The 27,127-nt window shown below is 41.2% G+C and overlaps 3 protein-coding genes across 8 annotated transcripts in view; 2 read left to right on the top strand and 1 right to left on the bottom strand.

Annotated features, from left to right (window-relative positions):
- Window positions 1-9,191, top strand: part of COL23A1 (collagen type XXIII alpha 1 chain) — a 181,767-nt gene extending 172,576 nt beyond the window's left edge. Inside the window, exon 28 of the mRNA XM_031047443.2 lies at window positions 658-9,191. Coding sequence (XP_030903303.2) covers window positions 658-660 — 3 coding nt within the window. The 3' untranslated portion in view covers window positions 661-9,191. The remainder of the gene's footprint in view (window positions 1-657) is intronic.
- The window catches only part of HNRNPAB (heterogeneous nuclear ribonucleoprotein A/B), a 25,693-nt gene continuing 1,330 nt past the window's right edge, over window positions 2,765-27,127 (bottom strand). The window contains exons 3-9 of one of the 6 annotated variants that reach the window (XM_034067132.1): window positions 24,721-24,889; window positions 24,478-24,636; window positions 23,948-24,079; window positions 22,128-22,236; window positions 21,882-22,034; window positions 21,719-21,803; window positions 2,765-3,472 (exon numbers count right to left, since the gene is read on the bottom strand). In XM_034067132.1, coding sequence (XP_033923023.1) covers window positions 21,733-21,803; window positions 21,882-22,034; window positions 22,128-22,236; window positions 23,948-24,079; window positions 24,478-24,636; window positions 24,721-24,889 — 793 coding nt within the window. In that variant the 3' untranslated portion in view covers window positions 2,765-3,472; window positions 21,719-21,732. Of the gene's footprint in view, window positions 3,473-21,138; window positions 21,464-21,718; window positions 21,804-21,881; window positions 22,035-22,127; window positions 22,237-23,947; window positions 24,080-24,477; window positions 24,637-24,720; window positions 24,890-27,127 lie in introns of those variants that run through there. The other 5 variants (XM_034067134.1, XM_034067133.1, XM_034067135.1 and 2 more) reach the window with 5 other exon arrangements.
- On the top strand, window positions 10,513-19,159 carry PHYKPL (5-phosphohydroxy-L-lysine phospho-lyase). The gene is made up of 13 exons (XM_005147233.3): window positions 10,513-10,586; window positions 12,045-12,163; window positions 12,972-13,131; window positions 13,756-13,830; window positions 14,666-14,753; window positions 14,848-14,964; window positions 15,174-15,256; window positions 15,550-15,775; window positions 16,025-16,179; window positions 16,669-16,758; window positions 16,964-17,094; window positions 17,448-17,504; window positions 18,922-19,159. The coding sequence occupies exons 1-12, from the start codon at window positions 10,528-10,530 to the stop codon at window positions 17,498-17,500; spliced, it is 1,356 nt and encodes a 451-aa protein (XP_005147290.2). The 5' UTR covers window positions 10,513-10,527; the 3' UTR covers window positions 17,501-17,504; window positions 18,922-19,159.

Below are 27,127 nucleotides of genomic sequence, written 5' to 3'. Positions count from 1 at the left end.
GGGCCAGGCAGTTTAGGAACCACTTATACAAAGACTGCATCACTCTGCAAAATGTGCTGGTGTGACTTAGCCCACACCCTCTAGCTGAGACTTTTACAGTGGATGAACTCTTTGTTGCAGTTACAAAACATTTCTTTCCAAACAAAGACTTTTGTGCCATTGTAATTACAATCCACCATCACTACATGGCTTCAGTACTCCACTCAGTGAATCTGGGTGCGGGTGATCAGGGAGTTCCTACCATTTCACACAGCCACAACAGCCAGAGGTTGCAAGTATAAAGGCAGAGTGAGGAGACATTTTCCCCTGTAAGATGAGGGCTTGATCCAGACTTGCAGGAGGCTGTAACCTCATTCTCCAGCAAAGGTAGGGCAGTGAAGCTGAGTGGAATCACTAACCCAGTTTCAGACATGTGGTATATGGACACAGTTTGAGTTAACAGCAAGCATGTTACTAACTGGATGCAAACCCTTGATTAGAATTGAGCACACCCTTAGCATGTCAAAGTTTTTAATTCTGTGGTAAGCTATGTAGATGTAAAGTTAATATGAAGAGAAATCTGAATGCCAATCCTCATAATACTAACGATGAGATTACTAAGTGTAATGAATGGAGTGTTTCTCTGATTAGAATGTTTGTCTGTGTGCTCTTTTTCAGTGATCTCTAAGCATGAAGCACAGTATGTAAATAATGTGATATATTTGGATCTTTTTAATTTTTGTATAAAAAAAGGAAAAAAAAACCTTTCAACAGTAATATATTGACCTTTTTTTATACTGGATTCCGTCATTGCTGGACTCTGAAAATATTGTAAAGTTCCCAAACCCATAAGATAACACATGATAACGTCAGGATTTGATACAGGTACCACTGACAGTAGCTGGAAATAAACAGTGTTCACTGCTGTGTTGCTGTGTGAACTAATACTACTGGACAGTGTGTTGCCTTCTGTGCCTTACCGCATGCAAGAGGGAGAGATCCCTGTCCTCTTTTGCCCCTCAATTCTGTACTTGCATTGCACATGCACATTAAAAGGGTGAAAAAACCTGGCTGAAAACAAAGAAGAAAAAAAGGCTGCAGCCCTAAAAATGCAGGAGAAGCTGCTATGTATCATCGGGGTCAACCAAAAGGACTTGCAACTTGCAGAGGAGACAAAGCCAAGCTCCAGTCATTGCTACCTGCTCTTGGTGGGATGGAAATAGCAGTTCTTTGGCTAAACGGAACCACCTCGACGACGTGTGGTTACTTCCACTACTATCAAGAAAAGCTTGCTTTTATTAAGAGGAAGCACCTCTGGGTCCTGTCCTGGGTCTGTGGCTGAAGATGTGCCAGCACTTGGTTACTGCAGACCCCGAATTCCTCAAGGACCTTTCACTGCAGGACTCCAAACCACAAAAACCCAGTGGTACTTTCAGTGCAGGGAGTTGCAGGACAGGGAGGGCTCTGTTTTATTCTGTTCTTAGACAACAGAGCACATAATGTTGCTTTTGGGGCTCCCAGAACATGGGAATTTGGAGTATTTAACTGGTTTGGTTTGTAGGGTTCATTTGCGTTGGATTTTTCTTGGTTCACATGGTTTTAATTGTAACTCAGTAACTCTGCACATCCCCCTTGTCCTCTTTCTTCTCCTCTTTTTCAGTATCTTTCTTTAGGTTACCTTGTCTCAGGCTCATCCCATGCAGAGCAGGGTAATGAATGAAAGGAGGATTATGATTTTGGTATTTGCGTATGGCATAAATGAGATCCAATTAAAAATGTGCCAACTATTCCACTGTTCAGTTTTAAAGATGATGTAAAAAATAAGAGATTGTGCAGTGAAGAGCCATAAAAAGTTATTTCAGGGAGGAAAATAGCTTACAGCAGAGTCTGTTCAGCTTACAGTGAAGATCAAGAAGCAATAAGATTCCTTTAAAGGGAGGAGACACTTTCTATTAATGAGGTTTTAGACTTAACAGGGAAAGATGTACAAATATCCATCCAATGGATAGAAGCTAAAGCTACACAAAAATCAAATACAGACAGACATGGCTTTTTAATGGTGAGACTGGTTAATCCTCACCAGACCAGGGATGTAATCCCCATCACTTTAATGCCATTTTGATTTAATAGCTCATTTCTGGAGGAAATACTTTAGCCCAATACAAGATGCTAGGCTCTGTGTGGGAGTTTTGGGGTGAAACTAAGGGCCCAATCATGGTATCAGGGCTCTTTGTGGCCTGGGTTTTAGAGAACACAGAAGGGAGTCATTTCTGGTGCACTGAGTAGAGCTGAACCCCCTGTTAGATCCTTGTTCTGCTGCATCTCTTATGGAGCTGCTGCCAGAGGAAGGATGCACGCATCCAGGGGCAATCTGTCTGCACAAGCTGACCTAGCGCTAAGGGAGTTCTTGCTCTGTGTTCTGAAGAGCAGCAGGAACATGCTCAGTGCTCCATGCAATGACATTTGACTGATGTCTGTGAGGTCTTATCTATGCCTGGGTCCTATGTGTCCTTGAATGCCTTTAAGTCATCTGGGAACATCTGTTATCTGCTGGTAAATGCTAAAAAGGCCATCTAGATTGGTAGATGTGGGCACAAAAGACTTATGGCTGTAGGCAGTGAACTTCTGTTACCTGTTTTTGTTACCCTCTTAGGGTCTACACCTACACATTGCTTGCTTTGTGGCTGTCCTCTGCAATCTTTACCAGTTACTGACCATTTTCTTGGCCACCATATAGCTGAAATCCATGTAAATTCAGATCAACTAACAAATCAAGAAACAAGAATTATGTAACTCAAAACAGCAATGAAAATGCATTTTATTTACTTCCATTTCATGTTGTTAGCTATCACTTTTGGTGGCGGGGTTTTTAAAGGCATCAGGAGCAGCTGAACAAGCTCCCACTGTCTTTTTAGTGCTTTTGAAAAACCCCTTTACTGTCCCAAATTAAAGCTAAAAATCTTCTTCTGTGGAAGGTTGAAGGCAAATCTCTCATTGATGTCATGGGGAAGAAGATCTGTAATTGTTCCCTTAATGTACAGTTGCTCTTCCCATCTTCCCCCAGTCATCTCCAAACTAAAAGCAATTCACTATTCCAAACCACGCTGTGGGCTTCTACACTCAAATTCCTGCACGTGTCCTGTTGATGGAACCTCTATGGGTATCAATGAGAGTTCAGTCCTCAGAATGACTGCGGAAAGCACAAGAATCTGGAAGTGTCCACAAACAATCTACAATGCAGATAGAAAAGTCTTGTTTTACATACGCTGGCAAAAACTAAACAGCTTTCTATCTAGCTCCTACTTGAAGTTTGATATCACTGAAGCTACAAGACAAGCTAACCTCCAAAGCTTATGAAATTATATTAAAATTTATATTTTCTCTGAGGAAATACCCCGAAGTCCTATTATCTTCAGGTAAACAAGTCAGTATTCCGTCTTCAACTTGTGGAATATCCAGTGCTTGTAGGCATCAACTGTGACCACTGCCAGGCCTGCAAAACATTGATACAGAATACCAGAATAGTGCTTTACCTATTGCTGTCACCGCTCTGCATGGCAGCCGTCCCCCTCCCAGCACAGAGCCTCCTCTGCAGCCACAGAACCCAACACGTTTGTGATGGAGGAAGAGAACCCGTTTTGCATCCACTGAACCTAACTGGGGGGTTAAGGGGTTACAGCTTGACCACTCACAGCATTTCCATGCCAGTCAAGGAGGAAGGCTGGAATTCTCTTCCTAGTACAGTGCTGCTTCTGATGCCCATAACCATCAGTGCTATCACCTCAGCTGCCAAACCTTTTAGTGAACATCCCAGAAAATTCCCAGGAAAGTGCCTTTTCTGCATTGGTTTGTTCTGCATCCCAAACATGGTGAGTCCAGCACAGAGGAGATCCATCTATACACCCGTGGCAACTCTGATGTTCAAGATGTCTGACTGCACACATACACACTGCAGCTTCTCTGGACTTCTGCCACTGTCGTTTCCACCATAAATGCTGGCAGGTATGGATCCTGCTGTACACAGCACCCATTGCCACTCCAGCTACGAGGGACTAACCAGAAGATCTCCGAGGATCTGCTGCTGATATTTCTACTCTAGCAATCCCTTCCATTGTAAATGCAGCTGAGACCTGTGGAGACAGAGCTCCTGGGAACACAACAAGGTACAAGGGGTTTTACTGTGATCTGCACTCAAAGTCCTTCCCATCTCTCAGCTGAGATTGGTGCGTTTGGCCTTTATATCCTGACTCTTCTGAGTGTTCCTTACTAATTGTACCATGCACGTCAACAGACTGCATTAGAGGCACTGCTGACTTCTGTAGGGACTGCACAGTCTAAGAGGAAATCTGTTTAGACTTCACATGCCTTCCACACACACATATTTAGAGGAGCAGTTTGTTCAGCCATGATCTTATTGGGAAGAGTTAAAAAAAGATGTGCTTTGCTCAGCAAATCCAGGCCGGATCAGTTGATTGCTTTTTTTTTTCCTTCCATATGAAAATGTTTATGTGGGTCTTTGTGAATACTTCTGAGTTTGCAAATAGCTCACAAAGATACATTTTACTCGTAGGTAGTACTGGCAGGCTCAGTCACATTCAGTCATTATCTCAGCCTCTTAAAAGCGTTTTTCCCCCTAGGAAACCTTTATCCCCCCTGCTCTGGTTTGAAAGAATGTAAGCTTGTTTTAAAGGCATTCAGAAATACAGCTGAGTGTTGCCGCTAGATGTCAGCAGCAGTAAAGATGATAGACAGGGAGGCTGCTAATAATGCTGGTGAAATATAGGTCAGTCTGAGACTGAGCAATGGATTTATCTTTGTCACTAAAGTATATGTTACGTTCATAGCAATAGATATTTTGGGTGACACGCTTTAAGTTAGTGATCTTGGGGGAACCTGAAGCCCAGCCAAACTTGTGTTTTATCTTTGTTTTCTAGTTTACAAACCCAAATTCCTCAGTCTAATTTAACTGACCATGAAAGCATGCTGGTTGCCATTATGTTAAGAAAAACCATGTCTGCCTGTGCCCAGGGACAGAGGACAAGCAGCTTTCTCTAAGGCTTGTTCTATTTAAAATTGTAGCTAACAACCATCTTTCCAGTTACTACCAACATCCTCTCTCTAACACCCTGTAGTCCAATCAGTTTTGGAAGCAGAGTTCCCAAACTGAATCCTGAGGGCACAAGAACTCCCTTGAAACCTCCAAAAAGGTTCTGATCTATAAAGCTCTGTGTACACGGCAAACGCATTACGTGACTAACACCAGAACTGCTACTGTCTGGTCCCCGGTGCGTGGGAGAGGTGATGCTGCTCCCAAGTGTCAGCTTTGGGAATGCTCCCTAAAGCTTTTGTGGGAAAGGGAACATGGGAAAATAACCCCCATGTCTGTAACTCCAGTGCTGAAAATGTGCTGGCAGCTTGATCTGGCTGATGGAGCAGGGGAGATCTGCAGCTGAATGGTGGCCTTGGCCAGGGAGGGCAGGAATATTTCTCTGGACTATGAAACAGGTGGCAGAGAAAACACAGTCTGACTCCAAGCTGAACCTGTTTCCAAGCCTTAATGTACTGGAATTTTAGTTAAAAATCAAATCCAGATATTGCCACATGCTTTGTTTCACTCTCCAGGGGTGCTGCCTGTTTTGTACACGCTGCTTCTATACCTGCTGTATATATGATGGTGATGAATTTATTTCCAAATGGATCTTTCTCCTGTGTGTTTAAAAATAAGAGTGTTTCTTTTAATGATAAAAGACTTCCTGATGTGTTTTCTTTTTAGGAAACCGACAGGTGAAATATTTAGGGGAGCTTTTGTCTTCTGTAATTTCATAATTACAGAATTTCAATTTTCATGTAATTCAGCATATAAAATCCTTGAGCAAAGCAGTGACAACACATTTGAGGTCTCAGCAGTTGAAGACATGCTATCGGTCAGTGACAAAAAGCAATCCATGGAGAATGACAGAGGTCATTACCCATGGTTTGGAGGTTGTCAGAGCAACCCGCAACCCAGGAAGCCTGTTTGTGATGACCAAGGCTTTCACACCAGAAAGCCTGTGTTCTAGTTTGCCTCCTTTCTTCTCTCCCCCCATGTGCAAAGCTCAGTGTCCCGTTTCAGCTGCTGTAGCCAAGCACAAATGTGTTGGCTGCAGCAGTGAACTAGATTTACACCAGCAGAGATTTCAGTCTGCAGCATTTGCTATCGCACCAGCCCACAGCTCAGAGTGAAGCCATGAATTTTTGTATGTAGCATACGGTTCTGCAGTCAGCAAAATAGAGCAGACTCTTAGGCCACAATAAAGAACTCACCCATCTGTAATGCACAGCTTAATTAAAATAGTAAGATGCCAGAAATTACCAGCTTTATCATAAGGGTAAATAACCATCCTTGGTCAATGTAACTGTGCCTTATTAGCCTGTACATTTAATATGCATTATAAACGAGTGTTAGAGCTTAGCTTTCCTGGCCACTGAATACTGATTTAATGCTGCCCTCTGCAGGAGATCTTCTTTCAAGAGACAAACACATTTTATACTACCGGACAAATTTAATGCAGATTTAAAGTTGTGACACTGCCCCTTAATGGACAGCACACACGGGGGTGGGCATACCTTTTGAAAAGGGTATCTGTAAAACAGGAGTGCATAGATAGAAACATTGATCTATTTTTCTAAAACTAGTATTTTTTTCTTGGGAAATACCATCATACTCTCATGTCTTTGAGGTTTTCTTAGCCCCACTGTTGCAATAACAAGGGTTATACAAATAAAATCTATCTGTAGTAGGTTATCTGTCAGGTTTCCACTTTTACGTTTCAGAGTATGGAAGCTTTGTATTATGTTCTTTAAAGACAACAGATTTATATTTAAGATATGCAGAAATATAATAACAACTTATAAAAATACAAACATTGACATGTCCCCAAACCACTTATCCTGAACAAACACTGTAGGCATCTGACTGAATTCAAATCAGTGAATTTGGTTCCAACTTGCACTAACATAGCAAGGAGCATCCTCAATAGGTGCCCAAGGGTGGAATAAAAACCCCAGTACTGCTTCAGTTCATTTGAAGCTCCAAAGTTTCACCTGTTAAGTATCTGCTGACATACTAAGTAGCATAGCCAGCCTTCCAGTTGTTTAACCAGGAAGCTTTTCAAGCAAGGGGTGAAGTATCTGGATATATGTCAAGAGGCCTGAGACACTTTAACCTGCCAAGGCCATCTCTATACTGACTGACCTTGCCAACCTTACAGGACAGTCCAGTCTGTCATTTACCTGCTTTTTAATTGTGTCCCCCACTGTAATCCTGCAATTAACACCGTTTGAAATACTTCACAGCTCCACTCTGAGGAACCTATTGCAGACTGAAGCAAACCAGTGAGCAAAAAAACTCCATTTCCTAAACTTAATTTTCCTTTATTAATATATTTTAAGCTAAAAATTACTTCCTAGTATTGTCATGTCCCCAGGTGAACTGCTACAACTGTTCCATAGGGTTGTGGTATCATTAGATGGCACAACAAAAAGACATGTCTGTTGTGTAATCTGCAACTAAAGTAAGTGCTGAAAACCTGTCACTTAGAAAAGAATGGAAAAAGGACTTAATAGATTGTGTGACTCTATAGTGCTGTAGAGAGCCTGGGGAAAAACCACAGGAAAGCTGGGAAACATGAGTTTTCAATGCATAAGAAGTGGCATTACTGACAACAGAGTGGAATAAGAAATGCATTATGAATATTTGTGGGTTTCCTACATCTCGGGACAACAATCTGTCCCTATTCACTGAATTCTGTAAGAGTTGCTTCATAGTTGTGTGGTTTTGTGGAACAGGCAGTTCACTTGTGTGTCAGTGTGGGATTTCCTATGGAATGTAGATAGTAAGGAACAGAAAGTCACAGTGGAGATGTCCCAGGTATCTGTAAATGACACTAATACCACTTGCTGTATTTTTATATGCTGTTAAGCATTGTGTTGCATGCTTTACTTTGAAAAGTGCATTTTACATTAATTCATTAAGTATAGGTGAGGAGGGCACATCAAACTTGCATTTCTGCATCTACATTAAAGAACTAGGACCTGCTTTTGCAAAGCACCCACGTACCCACTGAACTGCCAAATGAAGCAGGAGAGGTAGCAAACTGCCACCAGCTAGAATTATTGTAGTCCTGTTGTGTTTGCTGGTTAGTTCCATAGAGGGAGTGCAGCTTTATGGACCATTTAATAACCTAGCAACTTTTTGTGTTACTGTTTGGGGTTCTTTTCTTGTATCTTAAAAAAAACCACTCAGTATGATGAATGTTCAGCACAAAACACTGCAGTCAAAACTGACAATCGCTTGTTCTGTTGCATTAAATTCCTTTGGATGTTTTAAAACTAGCATTTCTGTATCAACATAATGAAACCGTACCTGCTGGTATCTAAAATCCAAATGAAAATCTCACTTGTTTGTACACAGCTTAGAGAAATACACGCAGTGTGTGCTTTTATCTGTTTTGAAATGATGCTGATAGTGCTTAATCCTCTACCACATTATGCAAGTGTCCCTTATTTATGAGAGTGGTTGCATCACTCCAGTAAGGCTGTTCAGAGGAGAAAGGGCTATTTGTGTGTGTGCAGTTTGGACACCTTGCGGAAACTGGTTTTGTTTTGAATGTATTTACATGGTATTTTATACAAAGCTGACTAAATCTCCATAAAATGTATCACCTTTTAAGGAAGAAATATATATAGATATTAAGAATACAGAAAATGTACTTAACATCTCTATTTGCAAACTCTCCTGTGATTTTTTTAATCATGTTATGTGCCACGGGAAGTATTCTATTTGCTCATTTCTTTGGGGAACAACTCCTTTTAAAATGAAGGCATTAGTAACAGTATTTCTTAGCCATTGTTTTAACATGTTAAAATGGTATTAATTAGTACTGCATTGTGTATTTCTAGTTTAAAGCTGTAATGGACAGTACAGGAATTAGCTTGAGACCTCCAAAAATGTTTTCGCTTGTGCTTTCTGTAATAAAAGCAAAGATTAGGTTTTAAAGAACGGTCTCTCTGTACAGATTGCTTTTTCAGTTGTGTGAATATGTATAATGAACTCTGCATTTGTAACCAAGAGTACACTTCCCAAATTGTAAATGTTCAGGTTGTTATTATAAATAGCTACTAAATATCTTAACCAGACAAGAGTTCAAATAAAGATTAACAGTCATTCGTAACTCTTGCTCCACTGTCTTTTGTGACTTAAAACCTGACTTTTAAGCACAGACTGTTTGACTTCCTAAGTTCAATCTGATTTTAAATGCCCAGCAATTCGGGTCTGGGTTCTCCATATTACACTAAGTTTAAAATGCTCCTGTGTTTATCAAATAACTGCAACTAAAGATAATTACTGGTGGCTATACTTAGTCAGCAACACAGTCTGCCAAGTGTGTAGCTTTAAAGGGTTTGCTCCATTTTCTGGACTCTTGTTAACAGATGTTGTCAGTTTAAAACAAAGAATGTGAACATGTACTTGGCAGGAAGAAAGAAATCCAGCATCTTTTAAAATGGAGCTTGTTAAGTTTATAAACTCAGTTATGGGATACAAGACCTTCAGTGGCAGAGGACTCAACTCATCCCAGAATGTCAGTTCTGGTTCTTTATTCCTATTTCCCAAACAAACAGGAACAGGGAGATGATTATTCTAATCTTATGATAGCATTTCCTCTTTTAATCCTAACTATGGCCTGTCCTAGGATTGGCTCTACAGTAGTCAGTCAAGTCTTACCTGTATGTCAAAGAGTACATAGGTGACACGGTTTAGTGTGAGGTGTCCCTGCCCATGGCACAGGGGTTGGAACTTGATAATCTTAAGATCCTTTCCAACCCAAACTAGTCCATGATTCCACAACACTGCCACTGATTTGGTTTCACTTTTAATTAGTCTACTTCAACACAAGTAGGTGTTGGAAAATTACTAAAGTTGTAACACTTCGGCCACCACTTCAAATTATTTTCAACTATAAAAGAAACTTTATCATTCCATAAGTATTTCTAGACAGAGAATGTTATGATATAGCTGTAATAGTGGTCCTTAAGAGCCCAGAGAAATGTTACTTCCTCTGAGGTGCTTGGGAGCTGAGGCTGCACAATCACCACCCAGTGGTGCAACACCCCGTGGTCCAGTTTCTACACAAGCCACCTTGCAGGACCCCAGTGGTTGCAGCTTCTCCCGTTTGTGCTATGGGACCTCGGAGGCGAAGCCACCACCCCTGACGCTGGAAGAGTCCAGCCTCGCAGCCGGCGGAGCCTGCACGCCTGGTGAGTGCCCGAGCCCCTGCTCTCCTCCCCGTGCAATCAGCCTGCCGCAAGCTGTGGCTGGGATGCCAGCGGGGCGCGGCCGGGGCTGGCCGCTGCGATAAGGGAGCACGGTCACAGCGCTGACGCCCTCCCACGGCAGCGCTCGGTGCGGCCCGCAGGGGGCGCCGCGGGGCGAGCTGAGCTCCGCCCCAGCCCGGGCACCGTCGGGAGAGGCGGCTCCGCTCCAGGCCGGGCCGGGCCCCGATCGCGGTCATGAGGCCGGAGCCGCGCTCCCGGGACGAGACCCTGGCCCTGCGGCGGCGGCTCATCGGGTAAGTGCTGTCGGGGGCTGCTCCGAGCCCACCGGGGCTGTGCCCCGGGGGAATCGACCGAGCTCCGGTTAAGGTTAACCCAAGCAGCATAGCGGGGGCAGCCGGCGCTGTTAGCGTGCAAAGGCTGATGGTACTGGTGTAATTAACAGCGATTAGCTCTTCTTAAGGGAGGAAGGGGTTATGGAACTGAAGGAGAACAGTGGTGTGGTGTCTAACGTGCCTGGTTAAACGTTAACCTGCTGAGAAAGCAGCTGCTGGGAACAGAAACGGGGCTGAACCTACCCAGTGCTACACCCTGGACTCCAGAAAACTTTCTATTACACCAGAACCGTGACCCATTAACAACGTGTCTGCCCAGTGTGATGGAATGAAGCACTAAGACTCTGTTCCAAGCTTCTAATTGCTTATACTGCTTCAGCTGACCTCAAGAATTTAGTTGTGTGAACTGCTACCAGGAGCAGCAGCAGAACTGTTGTATGTAACTGGGAATGCATTCATATTGTTCCTTATGCATTCCAAACCAAGGCTATTTTAATCTCTACCTATTTTATGAACCCAAGAATTGGGCTGCAAGTAAATGCTGGAATTAGAATTGTGCCAGTTGCACAAACCTGAAGAACACTCTGTATTTCATCTTCTTCCTGGCACCAGGAACAAAGCCCAGGCCTCTCTACGTGCTTCCTTAGCGTCTGCTCAACAGTCAGGACAAGCTCACAAAAACCCAACTGTTTCACCATTCCACTGCCAGCTCACATAGAAAGCACAGGAATTCCTGTACAGGGAAGCAGTTTCTCATTTTATCCTTGTCTTCTGGTGTTCATTTGACCACAATTTTGTATTTATGGTCAAATTATTGTATTTTTGTATAAGAAATCTTTTGCTAAACAAGGCATGAACATTTGACAGTGCTCCTTAAGAGTCAAATCTCTGCAAGTCAGACTTAGGCAGATACCTGGTTCAATTTTGTTTGGTGACTTATTTAGTAAGTGAAACACACACTGAATAGACCCAACTTTATAAGATCATTCAAGGTTTCAACTAAGGTTAGTGAAGCTTTATACAGATGCAACAATCTCAGCTACACACTACCCAGGAAATCAGGACCTGAGCAAGTACATAATAAGAACAATCACAAGGTTAGAGACACCAAACAAGGGTTTCAAGACATGAAGGGCAAACAGCACAGACCATAAAGAACCACAGTTAAGACTGGATGAAACTACAGAGGTAGGTACCAAATGCTGTGGCTAAATTCCTAGTGAAGGTTTTTCCGTTCTGGAGCATTTGTTTTTCCCTGTAAGTCTAACACAATGTAACTTTAGGAGCCAGAATCAGGATGGCAACCTGGGGCAACATCTCTCCTTTCATTAACTGACTGAACTGCAGGTATTACCTATGGAATCAACTATGCAACTTCTGGACTTCACTAAGATTTGTTTTCCTTTCTGATTGCCACAGCTCTTCCTGCAAGCTGTTCTTCTCTAATGATCCTGTGAAGATTGTCAAGGCAAAAGGCCAGTATATGTATGATGAGAATGGAAGACAATACCTTGACTGCATCAACAACGTTGCTCATGGTAAGTTCAAGATCATGTTATTTAATACCATGTTTTTCTAAGCAGAACAAGGAACAATCAGTTCTTTTTACCAAAACTGTGTTGTGTTGGGGGAAGGTTTGTTTAAATAGGAAAAGTGGGAGAAACCTTTCCAGAGCCTATAGTCTGGGAAACCACAGCTCACATTTGACTTTCTGAGTGTGTGAATGTGCTTTCCAGACTCGCTTCCTGTTCTGTCTTCCTAGAGACGTGCTTGGCCAAAAGTTGCAGCGTTTTTCCATGAAAGCTCAAGCAAAGCACCCAACTGTAAAGCTAACAAACAGCTTGACATTCTGTTGGGTTAAGTTACTGCTAAGCAAACAGTCACAGGACCGCTGCTCAGTGTGGTTCCTTAACCATGCATTAGGAAGCAGCTGCTACTTCACTATTGCATTTGAAATAGCTAACGTGTCAGTGTTGTCACTAACACCATAGCAGGGCTAATAATCCTTTGATGGTAAAGCTCACCTACACATTCCCCAACCCCTACATTATGCCTAGATCCAAATATCAAAATTAGACACTATTTGTTCTAATGAATCAATTTCCAGTATCAACTACAACCCTTAAAGTACAGTGTCCAGCAACTTCAAACACTTTGAGGGAGGGGAAAAACCCCTTGTAGAGGAAGCATACAAGGTGTGCTAACACTGGCTTCAGCTGACAGCATTATTAATGCCTTACTGATACCTCTGTACTATCAGAGAAATACAAGCATTAAGTTAATATTGGAATGAACATCATGGGTGACACAGATTAAGTCTCAAAGCATTCTAACACTCTCTTGCAGTTGGACACTGTCACCCTGCTGTAGTGAAAGCAGCACATGAACAAAGTCAACTGTTAAATACCAATTCCCGTTACCTCCATGACAACTTAGTCGATTATGCAGAGAGACTTTCACAAACACTGCCTGGGAAGTTATGCACCTTCTATTTTCTGAATTCTGGGTAAGTTGGCTATGTTAGAATTGATCCCTTGTTCTGTCCAGGTGTATGTAGGCAAGTGCAACACTCATTTATCAAAAGCCAGTTGCACTATTTGCTACGGATGACTAGATGCTGCCAAAAGCTGTGGTTTGGGGGTTTTGTGTTTGCAGAAACTGTGGTTGGTCCTTTTTAGAACATCAGTGACTCTAAAGTTTACATTTAGTAAGCTCTCTATCAATCAGGAAACTAAGTTAGTGCTTCACTTAAGAAGGTTTTAATTCTATTTAGTATTTTATAATCCAGTGCCTTATAATGTAAATGTTTACTATGTTACCTTCTGGTCTGACTTCTCTTCTGAACTGGAAATTATTTTTAGTAGCAATGCATATTTCTGCTGGGGGGCAGATATTGCCAAGCAGCCTACAGCTAAAACAACTCTTTTTCCATAGTTCCTGTACTCCAGCTTTTTAAGATAGATTCTGTTCTGGTGAACAGTCCTATCTAGTTAGTGCTGACTACTAGGGGATCTGTGAGCAACATGCATAAGGTTCTGTTCTTTGCAGACACAAACAGCATTGCAAGGGGGGATTAGAATTTCCAAACTCACATCCACAATAAGACACTTACTGACTTTTTCAATTGTAGATCTGAAGCCAATGATCTCGCCCTAAGACTGGCTCGACAGTACACAAAACATGAGGATGTTATAGTTTTAGATGAGTAAGTATATTGACAGTTTTATCTACTGTGGGGGTACAAGGCTCAGTTTTGGTCTGTGATCACAGCATTTCTGAAGCCTGCTGTAGTAGGAAGATTGTCACCAGGAAGTTAAGGGATGTAATTTTCCTATGTTCAGTATTTGCAAGACCAGCCCTGAGGTTGGCTTCTCCAGTCCATGGGAGACACTGACATATTGGAAGGTGGCCAACAGTGGCCTGCCACAATGGGTAGGGAGCCACAGGCTTGAGAGGTTAAGGAAACAGGGCTTGTGCAGCTGCAAGAGATGTTTAGAGAGATATCTGACTGCTGCTACAACTCCCTAGTGGGAAGGAGCAGAAAAATGGAGCCAGACCTGAAGACACATGATGACAGGAAGAAAAAGCAACCAAGATAAGTTGATATCCAAAGGCACTCTAACGATGAGACAGTGGAATAAAATCCTTTACCATGAAGGTAGTCAAACATGAGAACAGAATGCACAGGGACAATGGATACTCCATCCTTGGAGGATACTCGGAAGTAGGACAGCCATGTCCCTTCCAGTCCTGCAATCCTGTAATAGTGCTTATGACCTAAACACTGCTGTGATTGTAGTCACTAGTTCAGGCAAACCACTGCTAAGGGGTACTGTGCCTCTGCATCCCTTGTATTCAGTACACAAAGAAATCCAACTAATACTAAAGCTTACTGATAGAAACTGCAGAGCTGTTCTCATCTTAAGTGACTGTACTCCTACCAAGAGCCTAGCTACTCTTGAGCTATCAGGAATGCTAATCCTAAAGAACATGTTGATACTGAGGAAATTACTCTTTAGTTCTACTAATTGTTTTTTAAGTGCTTACCATGGACATCTGACATCCTTGATTGACATAAGCCCATATAAATTCAGAAATCTAGAAGGACAGAAGGAATGGGTCCACGTGGTATGTACTTCACACTATAATTACCAACTACTTGTCAATTGAATGAAGTCTTATTTCCAATGTATTGAACACAAGATACTGTTCCTTTGCACAGGCTCCTGTTCCAGACACATACAGGGGCCTTTACAGAGAAGACCATGAAGATTCAGTAACAGCCTATGCTAATGAAGTGAAATATATTATTGAGCAAGCACAGAAGAGAGGCAGAAAGGTAAGGAGTGACTTCCTTAACCATTTGTCTTGCCTTAGAACTGAGCACAGCTGTCTGCCAATGCCATTCAGGATCATTGAGCCAAGTGGCAGACTTGTCAAAGAGGAAAGATCACGTAATAATGCAAGAAGCATCGAATGCCAAAGAGCTTGCTGTTAACACAGTTTCCACAACTTTCTGTATTGTGGCCATGCTACTTCTTATTTCAGATTGCTGCGTTTTTTGCTGAGTCTCTGCCAAGTGTGGGTGGTCAAATCATTCCACCAGCAGGGTATTTTCAGAAGGCTGCAGAGTAAGTGGACATTCATTATCTTTTGAAATTTAATGTACTTGTGAACTATAGATAAGAGAATTTCTCTGCCTGCTGTAGCATACAGCTTGATAGGAAGGAAATTGCCTGTGCCTTCATGTTAGGAGGTAAACTTTGTATGGCAACGATCTGCTTTTAAATATATAATGCAGAATATAGGCCTGTACAAGTTTGTTTCCATGTAAGTTTGCAAAGTAATGCTGTCTGCATGTTTTTAAACAGCAAATACTATGTTCTGTTTGCTGTAAGAAACAATAAAATCTCTTACGTTACAGGCATGTGCGCAAGGCAGGAGGTGTATTTATTGCTGACGAAATTCAAGTTGGCTTTGGCAGGGTTGGCAAGCACTTTTGGGCATTCCAGCTGCAGGGAGAAGACTTTGTACCTGATATTGTCACTATGGGGAAACCAATAGGAAATGGGCACCCTATTGCCTGCGTAGCAACAACAACAGAAATTGCAGAAGCATTTGCAGCCACAGGAGTTGAGTATTTTAATACAGTAAGTCCCCCAAACTCTCCTCTACAGCAGTCGTAAGTATTAAAATGGGATAATCATGCATTTTTTATTAATCTTTATAACTCAGTTTCTGTTTGTATCATTTTTATCTTTCTAGTACATAGCCTTCTATTTACTGCCTCCATCTGCTAAAAATGGCAGTATGCTCATACATCACTGAGGCCACACTCTCAGTGACATCTGCATCTTTTTTCCCTTTCCATGCTATGTGCATTCCTCTCCTGCGTTCAGTTTGGAGGAAACCCTGTTTCATGTGCGATTGGATTAGCTGTGTTAGATGTGATTGAGAAGGAACACCTTCAGGCTCATGCCACAGTAGTAGGCAACTTCCTGATGGAGCTACTCAAGGAGCAGAAAATGAAGCATCCCATCATTGGTGATGTCAGGTATCAGTACCTTATTTACAGTTTTTAGCCGTTTTCTTTGTTTCACACTCAAACTGATATAGTTTTAAGATACTCATTAAATCAGTGTTTTCAGAAAAAAATCCAACAGCCTGCTGTACATCAGATTAAAACCAACTTGAAGCTTATCAAAAGCCTGATCTACTTTGCCACTCTAGGCCAGTACTGCTTTATTGATGTATTAGTTGCTAAATGAACTCGCTTTCCTGTTTGAACTCCAAGTGCACCAAGAACAGAATTAATGAGCTGGATGGAAAATATGTTCAACATCAAGTCCTGCACTGCCATTCTGAGCAGATAAAAGTCTGTGCTGTATCACTGTATTTCTTCAAAACAGTGATCCTTTCTATCACTAGCCAAACATCAGGTAATTCTCATGCAGTAAAGGTCTGGTCTCACAAGAACCTTTTTTAGTTCACATACAGTTCCCTTCCTTTGGCATAGATTTAACTATTTTTATTTCCTTTAAAGGGGTTCTGGCTTATTCATTGGAGTGGACTTAATCAAGGATCAAGCAGAAAGGACCCCAGCCACAGCTGAAGCAGAGTATCTAATAACAAGGTACAAAGGACAATGGTGTAGTTCTGCCATGTGCAAGGCAAGCACACAAAGTAATCTTGCCACTCAATAGTTAAAATATAGCCAACTGGCTGGAAAAGAAACCAGTCAGTGCAGAAGGGCATTGTCTGGACAGCCACATGCTGATGCTGAGTTTTTCTGAACTACATACAAAGGCAAACCTAATTCCTTGCTATTTTCCTTCCAGACTTAAGGAAGAATATATTCTACTGAGTACAGACGGACCAGGAAGAAACGTGCTTAAATTCAAGCCCCCAATGTGCTTCAATAAGGAGGATGCAAGATTTGTTGTGAACACAATTGACAAGCTACTAACAGGTAGTACAGATTAAAACTGCCTTACAGAGGGTTGCTGTTGGACTACCTTGAAGTCAATGCTGAGCCTGCTTTTCAGAGGTGCTGAAATAGCCAAGATGGTAGATACTAAGCACATAGGAAAATTAATCTTGGTCAATTCAAGTGTAGCCTTCACTTCTGAAATATTCTGGTTTAAAGTCCTGTGTCAAAACTATTCACTCTACAGATGCACATGCCTTTTAAAAATAGCTTTGCCTCTGTGCATTTGACACTTGGGGGTTTATACAACTTCTGCACACTCGGTATTAACTAAGTTAGAAACAAGTTTTTGCACTGTCATGAATTTGCTAAATTGTTGCTTCTTCTCTCTCCAGCTATGGAAAAAGAAGATCTCAACCAACAGAAAACATCCACTGGTGCTACCTGAGCAGGTATTTACCTATACTTATCTTTCACTATTTAAAAGCCAAGGCTCCTAGATATAACTTTTCAAGCATTGTCACTGTCAGTAGAACAAGAGCAAGCAGATGCTTTTACCTGGTTAGTCTTGCAGGAATTTGTGGCAATCCAGAAGCACAGAGCAGACTTGTGTACATCCTGAACTCAGTCTGACACTTCTACACACCTAGTTCATACTCACTTATTTGGAAGCCAGGTCCATCATATCCCAGAAAAGCCTACAACTAGAGCATGTTGTGCTTGTCTGGGGAGCTTTAAGAGTGACTGGGTTTAACCCTTGGCATGCAAATGACATGCACATCAAGATGAAAAACAGCTTTTATGCTGCTCAGTGCCTCAGGTCTCTAGACAGAAGCTGTTCCAGCTGCATAATTACTTTTCAGCAAGTCTCCCCTTAACTGCCCTTGACATCAGGAGCACTGTACATTCTGCATGCCACAATTTGGGAACCTCCACTTATGCTAACAGCTTTATGAAGAGCAATATAAACAGTACTTTTAATACTACAGCACCTGTTTTACTTAACATGTGAGTTGAAATAGTATTGCCTTCTGTTCTCTTGAGCATTTCTGACTACTTCATAGGATCATTTCACATACATAGCTCTTACTTCATGCTTCAGCATCAATTTACCCCTATACTCAGAAGCCTGTGGGTATCAGCAAGACATTAGTCCTGTTAAAGTCTTCCAAGCCTCATAGACCTAGTATCTATCTAGGTATCTAGTATCTACAGAGGTCCCTCTATAGCTTGCTTACAGAGAATATCTACCTGCAATTCATTCTGCCACGCACTCATGAGCACAGTGTACACATTTGCACAGTTAACACCTCAATACCAACACATTGTAGTAAAGTACTTCAACCTACTCTGACTGAAAGGCAACTAACAGTGTTTAAACCAAGTGCCCAGCAAAACTCTAGGTACCTAGATGAGAATGTACCCTCATGTACTGATTGTAATCAATGTTATCATTGGTAGCCTCAACCACACTAGATTCACAGCGCCATGACCATGAGCTACGGAGAAACGTGGTTTTAGTTCATTATAACATTAGTATAGAAAGCACAAGAAAAATGTGTTAATATTTTATTTAGCAAGTTAATGGGAAGACATACAGCTGATGATACTACTTATTCTTGAGAACAGATAGATAACAGTGCCAGTTTAACTTAAGAAACCTATGACTTTATGTACCTGTCTGCAATCTAAACTAAGCACAAAAAAAAAGCCTTTATTTTCTACAGGAAGCCAAGAGAACAAAAAGCCTCTTAAGTACAGTACTAGTAGAACACTTACATATAATGTAAGCAAGATGAGGGAATGACCAAGTTATTTAATGATGCTTTTACCAAAACAAAACCCCATAACTTCATTTTCTTTCCACAGGTTTCAAACAATGTTTAAGATCATCTACTAAGAAACACTATTCTACTGTAATTATATGCACATTTAACCTTCATCTTAGCATGTCTTAAACCAGATAAGTTACCTTTAACTTTGTTATTTTCAGTTATCTTGCTATTAGTAAAAGTTTTAGGAGAAATAAATTTTGCAAGAGCTTGTTTCAACTCTGGCAGAAGTGTGGAATTGGCTTTTATTTAAAACAGCATATCTAAAAATTATTATAAAGGAATGTATTTCTAGTAGCTGCTATAAACTATATATTCTAAATTCATACTCTTTCAGGTTATGACTTTTGCAAATGAAAATGAGCCAATGGGTTCTCTCTTTAAATCTGCTGCTACCTATGCAAACACCATTCTAGCTGCCAGTACACCCAGTCCTACCCAAGCTCCTCTAACCAGTTTCAGAACAAGGTCGCTAACAACACTATATTCAACAGTCTCAGTGACCAGATTAAGTCACAAACTTCAAACTTAAATCTGTAACATCAAATGCACGAGGAACAGACTGAGGGCTATGGCTCCCAAACCGGTTCTTACAAAATACTCTGTCCTCAAGAAATAGCCAAGATTAGTAAATTAAGAACTCATTACAGCCATAAGCGACAACCTTGTGTACAAGCCCTTGCTTTCACATTCCTTGCAATTACATGTTGTGTCACAAACTTTTCAGGCAAAGGATATAGGGAAAGCCAGCCCTGCATTTAAGTACCAGTATCCTCAATTTCTGCTTAAGGCCACATCACCTGCCAAGGAAGCATTACCTGAGAACATACTTCCTTCCAACAACACCGGAGTAACAGTCAGCTGACAGACTATTGCTAATACACTGCAGCAGTATGGGCCTGATACTATGCACATTTCCCATTGGGGAGTAAACTGTTTGCTAGAAAAATACTCTGCTACCCCTTATTTCATAAGAAAACAAGTTAAAGTATGCAATAGAGTAAAGCATTTCAATTTTACATCCTAAGACAGTAATACTTTTAAAACTATACTAATTTCTTTCAATTGTATGCAATTTTATTTGCTAGTTGGGCATTAGGTTGCATACTCCAGCTGTAAAGGTGTCATACCAACTGTCAGATTTAACATCCGATTCATCTGTTTTATATTCCAGATTTCCACTTAACACCAGGAAAGTCTTACAGACTTGTAAGAGTCTTAAGGACTTTTAACTATACAGCAAGTTTTTCTTTCTAAGGACAGCCAGCAGGGAGCAGCATATTATAGTCCCTGCAGAAATAGCTGCATCCCTGTTTAAAAAAAAACCCTGAAAAGGTCACTAGTAACATCTGTTTGTGCCTTGTCTTAGTGTCTTGGTTTGATTTCACTTCTGGTTCCCATTTATTCAAATAGAATATATGGCAAGAAAAAAAAAGTCAGTTTTAGCTTTAAAAAGAAAGATCAAATTGATCACACATTAGCAGTTTACTTTGTGCAGCAGCACTTGCTACTTGTAAATCTGAGATTAGTATTCTGCAGCCAGAGAGGCAACTCGCATTCATAGTTATTGCCTTAAAATAGTGGTAAACTGGTTAAAAAAGGAGAGTGTATTTAGAGCTGGGCACTCATCTCTTTCTGGAAGAGATGTTTTGTTGTTTTTCTACCCACGACTTTAGTGGAAGTTCTTTTAGTATTTTATGATACAGAAAAAGGCTGCAGATACTCAGACTTTGCATTGGTAATTTAATGTCTAACCTGTCTTTCAAGGCAGGTAATTGTATAACATACAATTAAAAACTTGCAGAAGTCTCAGACTCAAGGCAGTGAACATGAAGAAGTGCAGCCAGCTGCTCGCACAGCTGAACTTCCTCCTGCAGTGCTGTCTGAACTCTCAAAAGCCCTACCTGGAAGCTACACCTCTGGCTCCTGCTACTAGAGGCCTACAATGCAGACACTAAACACAGTTATGCTGAGCCTCTGTGCTTGTCTAGAGCATGAGCTGCCAGCACAGCCTTCAACAACAGCTGGGGCTTTCCACCTCAGCTCTCTTCTATAACCTCCAGGCAGAACTGACTGCAATTTTTAGCTGCCACTTAACTGCAAGTGAGCACAACTACCAATACAGCCTTCTAGTTTTAAGATTAAAAACATTTAAGCACAACTCTCCATCTATCAAGGTACTGCCATGAACTAAGTTCTGGGAACAGGATGCTAGCGTTTTACTAATACATATGCTGAAGAATGGCACAAGACACTAGATTACGCCTTTTTTATTTCAAAAGCTAGGATAGCTTCAATATCCATGTCATGGTGAATCAGAACACATGTAAAATACCTTACAATACATTAGATTCCAAAAAGGTACCAAAAAGTACAGTAAAATTAACACTTCCATTACAGGAAATGTATGACACAAAAACAATACAAAATAAAAAGGTGGAAAGTGACACTCGTTCCCTAAGATGCATCTCATTCTGTACAACTGGAGTAATGCAGAGTCCATAGTTAACTCCAAGAGGCAGTCCCTAGATGCAGAGCTGCAGCTTTAAGCAGACCCTCAAAATCAGTTTCAGTTTAACCTATTAATAAAATCATTCATTAATATCTTCAGCAAGGCTGAAATTTAAACACCACACTGTCTAGACAACTAGTTATCTTTAAGTATTAAACATGTAAAACATTTCCAGGGAGCTCTTCCAAGTAAGATGCACATTTAACAGGCCATAGAAATTTATTGTAAAGTTAAATTTGGTACAGAACTGAAGTATCCATCTACAGCATTGTATACAAAACCTATGCAGTCATTTTCCAAAAGAGACCATGCCACTGCATACCTGAATAAGTTTGATCAATATGGCTTGTAGTTATTCTGATGACCACCACGTCTTGGTGTCTTCCCATAATTTGCACTGCCTTGACCTATGAATAAGAGAACAAATGCATTAAACTGCTAATTAGTTATGCTTGCTTATACCCAATACAGTTCTCTTTACTTACTGTAATCATAGCCTGGTCCATATCCATAATACCCATATCCTGAATAATCATAGCCTCCATAGCCACCATAACCTTGCTGATAGCCGTATCCTTGATTCCCATAACCCTGGTTCCAGTAATTGCCATAACCTTGATTCCAATTTTGACTTTGAGCTATAGAAGGGAAAACCATCCACAAAATCCCATTTTAGTACACACAACTTATTTAGAATGTGTCCATACTAAAGTAGTGTGTGTGGTACTTACCGCCGCCTCTTCCGCCTCTGCCTCTTCCTCCATAGCTACCTCTTCCTCCACCACTACTGAACTGTTGCTGCTGGTAAACTTCTTTCGGCTGTGCTACCTTTATCTCGCACTGAAAAGAAGAAATAGGGATGAGTGTGTATGCTGTTCTTACAGCAGCAGCACCCAACCGAACCAGCTAGGAAAGCTAGAGATTACGCTGGAGGCAAAGGAGGTATGCTTGCTATGCTTCCCATCACATGAGCAGGAATAACACAAACCCAGAAGCATCTGGTCTATTGTGCCACCTGGGCAAAGGTAAGTCACCGTCAGCCAGCCAAAGCAGGTCACTGCTTTCAGAGTATTTCATACCACCTATTTCCTACCATCAACTTCCCCATGGAAGAGAAAGGTAAGTCATTACTGGCCATACAATGCAGGCCATTCCTTTCAGAGTATTTTAATATTGCCTATTCTCTTCTATCAAGTCCCCCCCGCTATCCTGGCACAACCTCCAAGACTGTTGGACCACTCCACCCGAGCGGCACTGAATAAACCAGGCTCTGAGAAATGCGCAAGAACAGTTTTCCTGGCAGTACATCTACCAAACACAGAATTGACACAGAATGGTTGCCCAGAGAAGCTGTGGCTGCCCCATCCCTGGCAACACTCAAGGCCAGGTTGGAACTGGATGAACTTTAAGGTCCTTTCCAACCCAACTCGTTCTGTGATTTATGATGACATTTCCAAGACAGGTTCCCAAGCTGCAGTTCAAACTGTCAGCCAGCTTCCTAGCTCCTGAATCTGCCCAGGCTGAGATGAAAGCTACTGCCGCTGTGAAACATGCAACTCCCTGTGATAGCAGCACCCTAGTAAGCCTGGCTTGGAATTCTTCACTGCAGCTTTAAAGGTAACCTGCTCTTTCTATTACCACTATAACACAAACAAGCCACAGTTATGAGATACAGATGTGTTTTCCACTCTCTTGGCACATGAGCATTCATCTGTCCTGAAAACAAGCTCCTTTTTTGTGTCTTGACAGCTACCAGCGCATTAGGTTTGCCAAAGTTTATTCTGTGCTGTGTCAAGACCATTAAGTGCAGTCTAAGTCACTGTCTCAGTATGACCAGATCTAGTAGGGCTTTCAAGTTCGTGTATGGTCACTGACTATGGAGCAAGGGAAAGGGACACCTACAGTCAGCATGCATTATCTGCCTCTAGTCCTCTTATTAGCTTGACACGTGTCTCTATTAGCTAGTCCCACAGAAGTCAGCTGTTCAGAGCATCCCACACCACATTTACTGTAGTTCACATAACCAGCTGACTAGGTGCAAAGTGCCATAAACATGTTTACCCTGCATCCTTGTATATGGTTTACATGACATGTTTTTGGTTGCAGTGGGGGTCTTCTGAGAGAAAACACTAGAATATGCCCCTGTGTCAGACAGAGCCTGTTTCAGCCAGCTGCTTACAAAGTTAGTGTCTGTAAGCCTTGAATTTAAGCAAGTGCTTTATGCACAGATATACATCTGTTCAAATGGCTTATACTGCTAGACTGATATATAAATAAGCCACTTTTTCCACATGTACTTAATGAATGTAATTAGATATTTACATACAAAAGCCCCTAGAACATAGCAAGTATTAAAGCCCCAAGTATTGGCAACGAACCTTGACAGCCTCTGTGAGTGAATTTAGGGCAAAACATTAATTTGTGGCAGACGGTCCTTATTGTAATTTTGGTACCTTGATATCGGGGGTCTACAAGATCCTTTTCAGATTACATCTGTAGTGGTATTTATACTACATAACTTGCGTAAAAATTTACAAGTCAAGGTTTTTACCTTGCTTCCACTGACATTATGGAATTTCTTCTCCAAAACCTTCTTCACCGGATCTTCTTCCTTGAAAGTGATGAAGACAAACCCCCTCCTCTTGTTGGTCTTTGGATCCATTGGAAGTTCAATTGCTTCAATCTGAAGACATGAAATACTATTTTCAGACTTGTATTTTAGCACGACAGTTAAGTACATGGCATTTGGCACAGTAAAACTCTTTCAGTTTCACATCTATGCATATTATGCAACACCAAAGTTGCAATGTTCTGTCTATACTAACATTTATTTTCAGATCAGAGGTTTCAATTTTGCAGCTCTTAAAACTAATTTTAACTTCTGATAAAATGTTTTAAGACAAGGGTGTCTATTGAGCAATGCAAGCATACGGATTCCTTGCTCTCAAGATGGGAAACCTCTGGATCACTTACAGAAGCCTTAATACATTTGAAGTTAATCTGCCACTTGCAAATTACTAGTAAACTAAACAGCAACTGGAGACTGGATGTTCCAGTGTTTAGTAAGATGACCTTACACACCTCTCCAAACTCTCCAAAGTATTCCCTGATTTTTTCTTCTGTGGCTTCTGGGTTCAGTCCACCAACAAATATTTTCTTCACTGGATCCTTTTTCATTGCCATGGCCTTCTTGGGGTCAATTAGTCGTCCATCTAGCCTGTGTTCTTTCTGTTCCAGAACCTGAAAGATAGTTTGGTATGATTAACCCAAGTTGAAAGGCTTCCCCTAAAAGTTAAGAATCTGAAATATGAAGCTTTAATTCACCTTTTCAACACTCCCAGGTTCTTTGAAGAGAATAAATCCAAAGCCTCTGGATCTTCCTGTGTTAGGGTCCATCTTTATTGTACAGTCAGTCACCTCACCAAATTTGGTGAAGTAATCTTTCAAGTCTTTTTTGCTTGTATCCCAGCTGAGACCACCAACAAACATCTTCCTGAAATTTCAAAGAGAGAAAAGCTGTTTAGATTCAGGAAGTACTACAAAAAAAGCACATGCAGCAAGACGCTCACAGTGGTACACACCTCAGCAGCCTTGTCAGAAACAGGACCAGCTGTTGAAAGTTAAACACTTCTGCATCTTGCCAAAAACTAGTGATACTATGAGAGTGCACAAAGGTGGAAGTGTGTCTTCCTTTATGGAGAAGAAGACACAATGCACCCTGATGTTTGCTGCAGGCTACAAGGAACAATAAAAATTGCTCAGAATATTCCTTGCCAATAACTTACATTCTTTCACCAGTATTCTGTTACTTGCATCAAAGCAGTACTGCCAACTCAGTTTCTGAAAGGATCTAGGATCATTCCTACTAGTTTGAAAGCATTCACAATAGAATAAGGCATCAAAATCCTTGAGCTCTTCTACGACTTGGACAAATGGTGGTAAAGGTTTTAGTCCTAACAACCACCTGCAAGATTTAAACCAGGTATCTATGGCCTCCAAGAACAGTCACATACAACAGATGGGACTTTGGACCTGCCTGAACTACTACACTGTGCACTTCTTCCTGCTTAGTTATGAATTTAGTTCTACCATCATCAGTACTACAGAAGTATCTCAACTACTAGTCTACTCTCATGAGGGGCCAATACAGTACTGCCCTGCCCACCTTCCCCCCAAAATATCCTCTAAAGCAGCTCAAACAACTGAACACTAGTGAAGTGCAATACAGAAGCAAACTTAACAAAATTTAGTCAGCAAAGCACTTTCCAAATGCTTCACTTCCAATTAAAACATTAATAATATAGCTATATTTTCTATTTTCAGAGTTTCCAAGGTAACAAACTAAGCTTTTAAAAGCATTCCAGCCTTTTTACCTAACTATCAACTTAGAGATTAAAGCAGTTTGTCTTTACTCTCCTTAGAAGCAACCTAGATTTGGCATTAGAAGCCAGCAGCATTTTAGAAACTAGTCTCTGTTTAAAAAAACTAAGGGGGGGTTGGTGTTTATGTGTAACTGATTTCCTAGAACCAGTATCCATTTATGTTTAAAAGGCAACATCAGAAAAATGACTGTGTGGTTGCTTGGGGTTTGCCTTTTTTCCCCCCGAATTGAATGAAACCATATAAACATATACTTTGTAGGCTAATCAAACTGCATGCTTAACTGTCAAGTGCAGCATGAAACAAGGTGCAAGTTAAGTCTGTGTGCTTCTTGAGCTGTTACAACAAAGAAAGGCCATACAAAGTTTACTAAGCCTTTCCATAACAGGTGAAAGAAAGGTAACTTGAAAGATTCCACCTCATCACACCAGCTTGCTTTCTGACCAAGCACTTGCTGCTATAATCTGTACAGCCCAACAGTGGTTTTCCATCCCGTCATTATTGACTACACTTACAGAATGATCAAGAGAAATACAATGGTTGTGGGGTGACAGGAATTTGTCTGGAAGCAGCTTTACACCGTCAGGTTGGGCTTGTGGTACACACACAGATACTGCCACATGCAAAATTCACCTCTTACCGTAGCCATAAATATTGCACTTCATAATTTACAGTCCTTTGTTTTGTATTTGGAATGACTGACACCTACATATATTTAAGTAACACAACACAGACCTTTAGAAATTAAGGGCAAATTTCTAGCATTTGGTTTGGCCTTCAGTGGCCACATAGACTGGACATTTGCACTCTTAACATGTAGTTTCTGTTTTCTTCCAGAGCATATTAGTGCAGCTAAATCAACACACATTTCAGCTCTTAACAAAATACTCAAGAGTTCAGGGTTCTGACATTAGCCTTGGACAGCTCTTGTTTCAGCACATAGATCTGAGGTTGAAATGGTCGCCTCCTATGCAAGAAACGGTACTGCCCACTTTCCAGGGCAGAACACAAAAAAAGCGAACAGAATTGGCACAGAGCTCAAAGATCTGTTTCTAAGTCCTTCTAGTGTCTGCAAAAGGTACATCCGGCCCTAGCTTATAAGGAACTTGTGTAAGTTTTATTTCTTCCCTTACAGCCAAAATCTATTACACTACTGTGGCTTCAGCTCTCCGTTGAACCTGAGGGATCACACCCGCTGGTTCATAGCCCTGGGATAACAAAGGCAGTTCCAATTAAATACGTGGGGTAGCTTGAATAACAAAGACCCCCTTGACAAACAGGCAGGTGATTTTCAAGCCAAGCACATACTCTCACGAACAGACCAACTGGAGCAGGAAAGAATACACAAGGA

The sequence above is a fragment of the Melopsittacus undulatus genome, chromosome 10, assembly GCF_012275295.1.
Source record: "Melopsittacus undulatus isolate bMelUnd1 chromosome 10, bMelUnd1.mat.Z, whole genome shotgun sequence".
Classification (NCBI taxonomy): Eukaryota; Metazoa; Chordata; class Aves; order Psittaciformes; family Psittaculidae; genus Melopsittacus; species Melopsittacus undulatus.
Note: the sequence above shows the minus strand (reverse complement) of the source record. Positions and strands in the feature narration are given on the sequence as shown.

Coding starts and splice junctions, on each gene's coding strand:
- PHYKPL (XM_005147233.3), top strand. CDS start 10,528: ATGAGGCCGGAGCCGCGCTCCCGGGACGAGACCCTGGCCCTGCGGCGG. Junction 10,587..12,044: donor CTGCGGCGGCGGCTCATCGG/GTAAGTGCTGTC, acceptor TGATTGCCACAG/CTCTTCCTGCAAGCTGTTCT. Junction 17,095..17,447: donor AATTGACAAGCTACTAACAG/GTAGTACAGATT, acceptor TTCTCTCTCCAG/CTATGGAAAAAGAAGATCTC.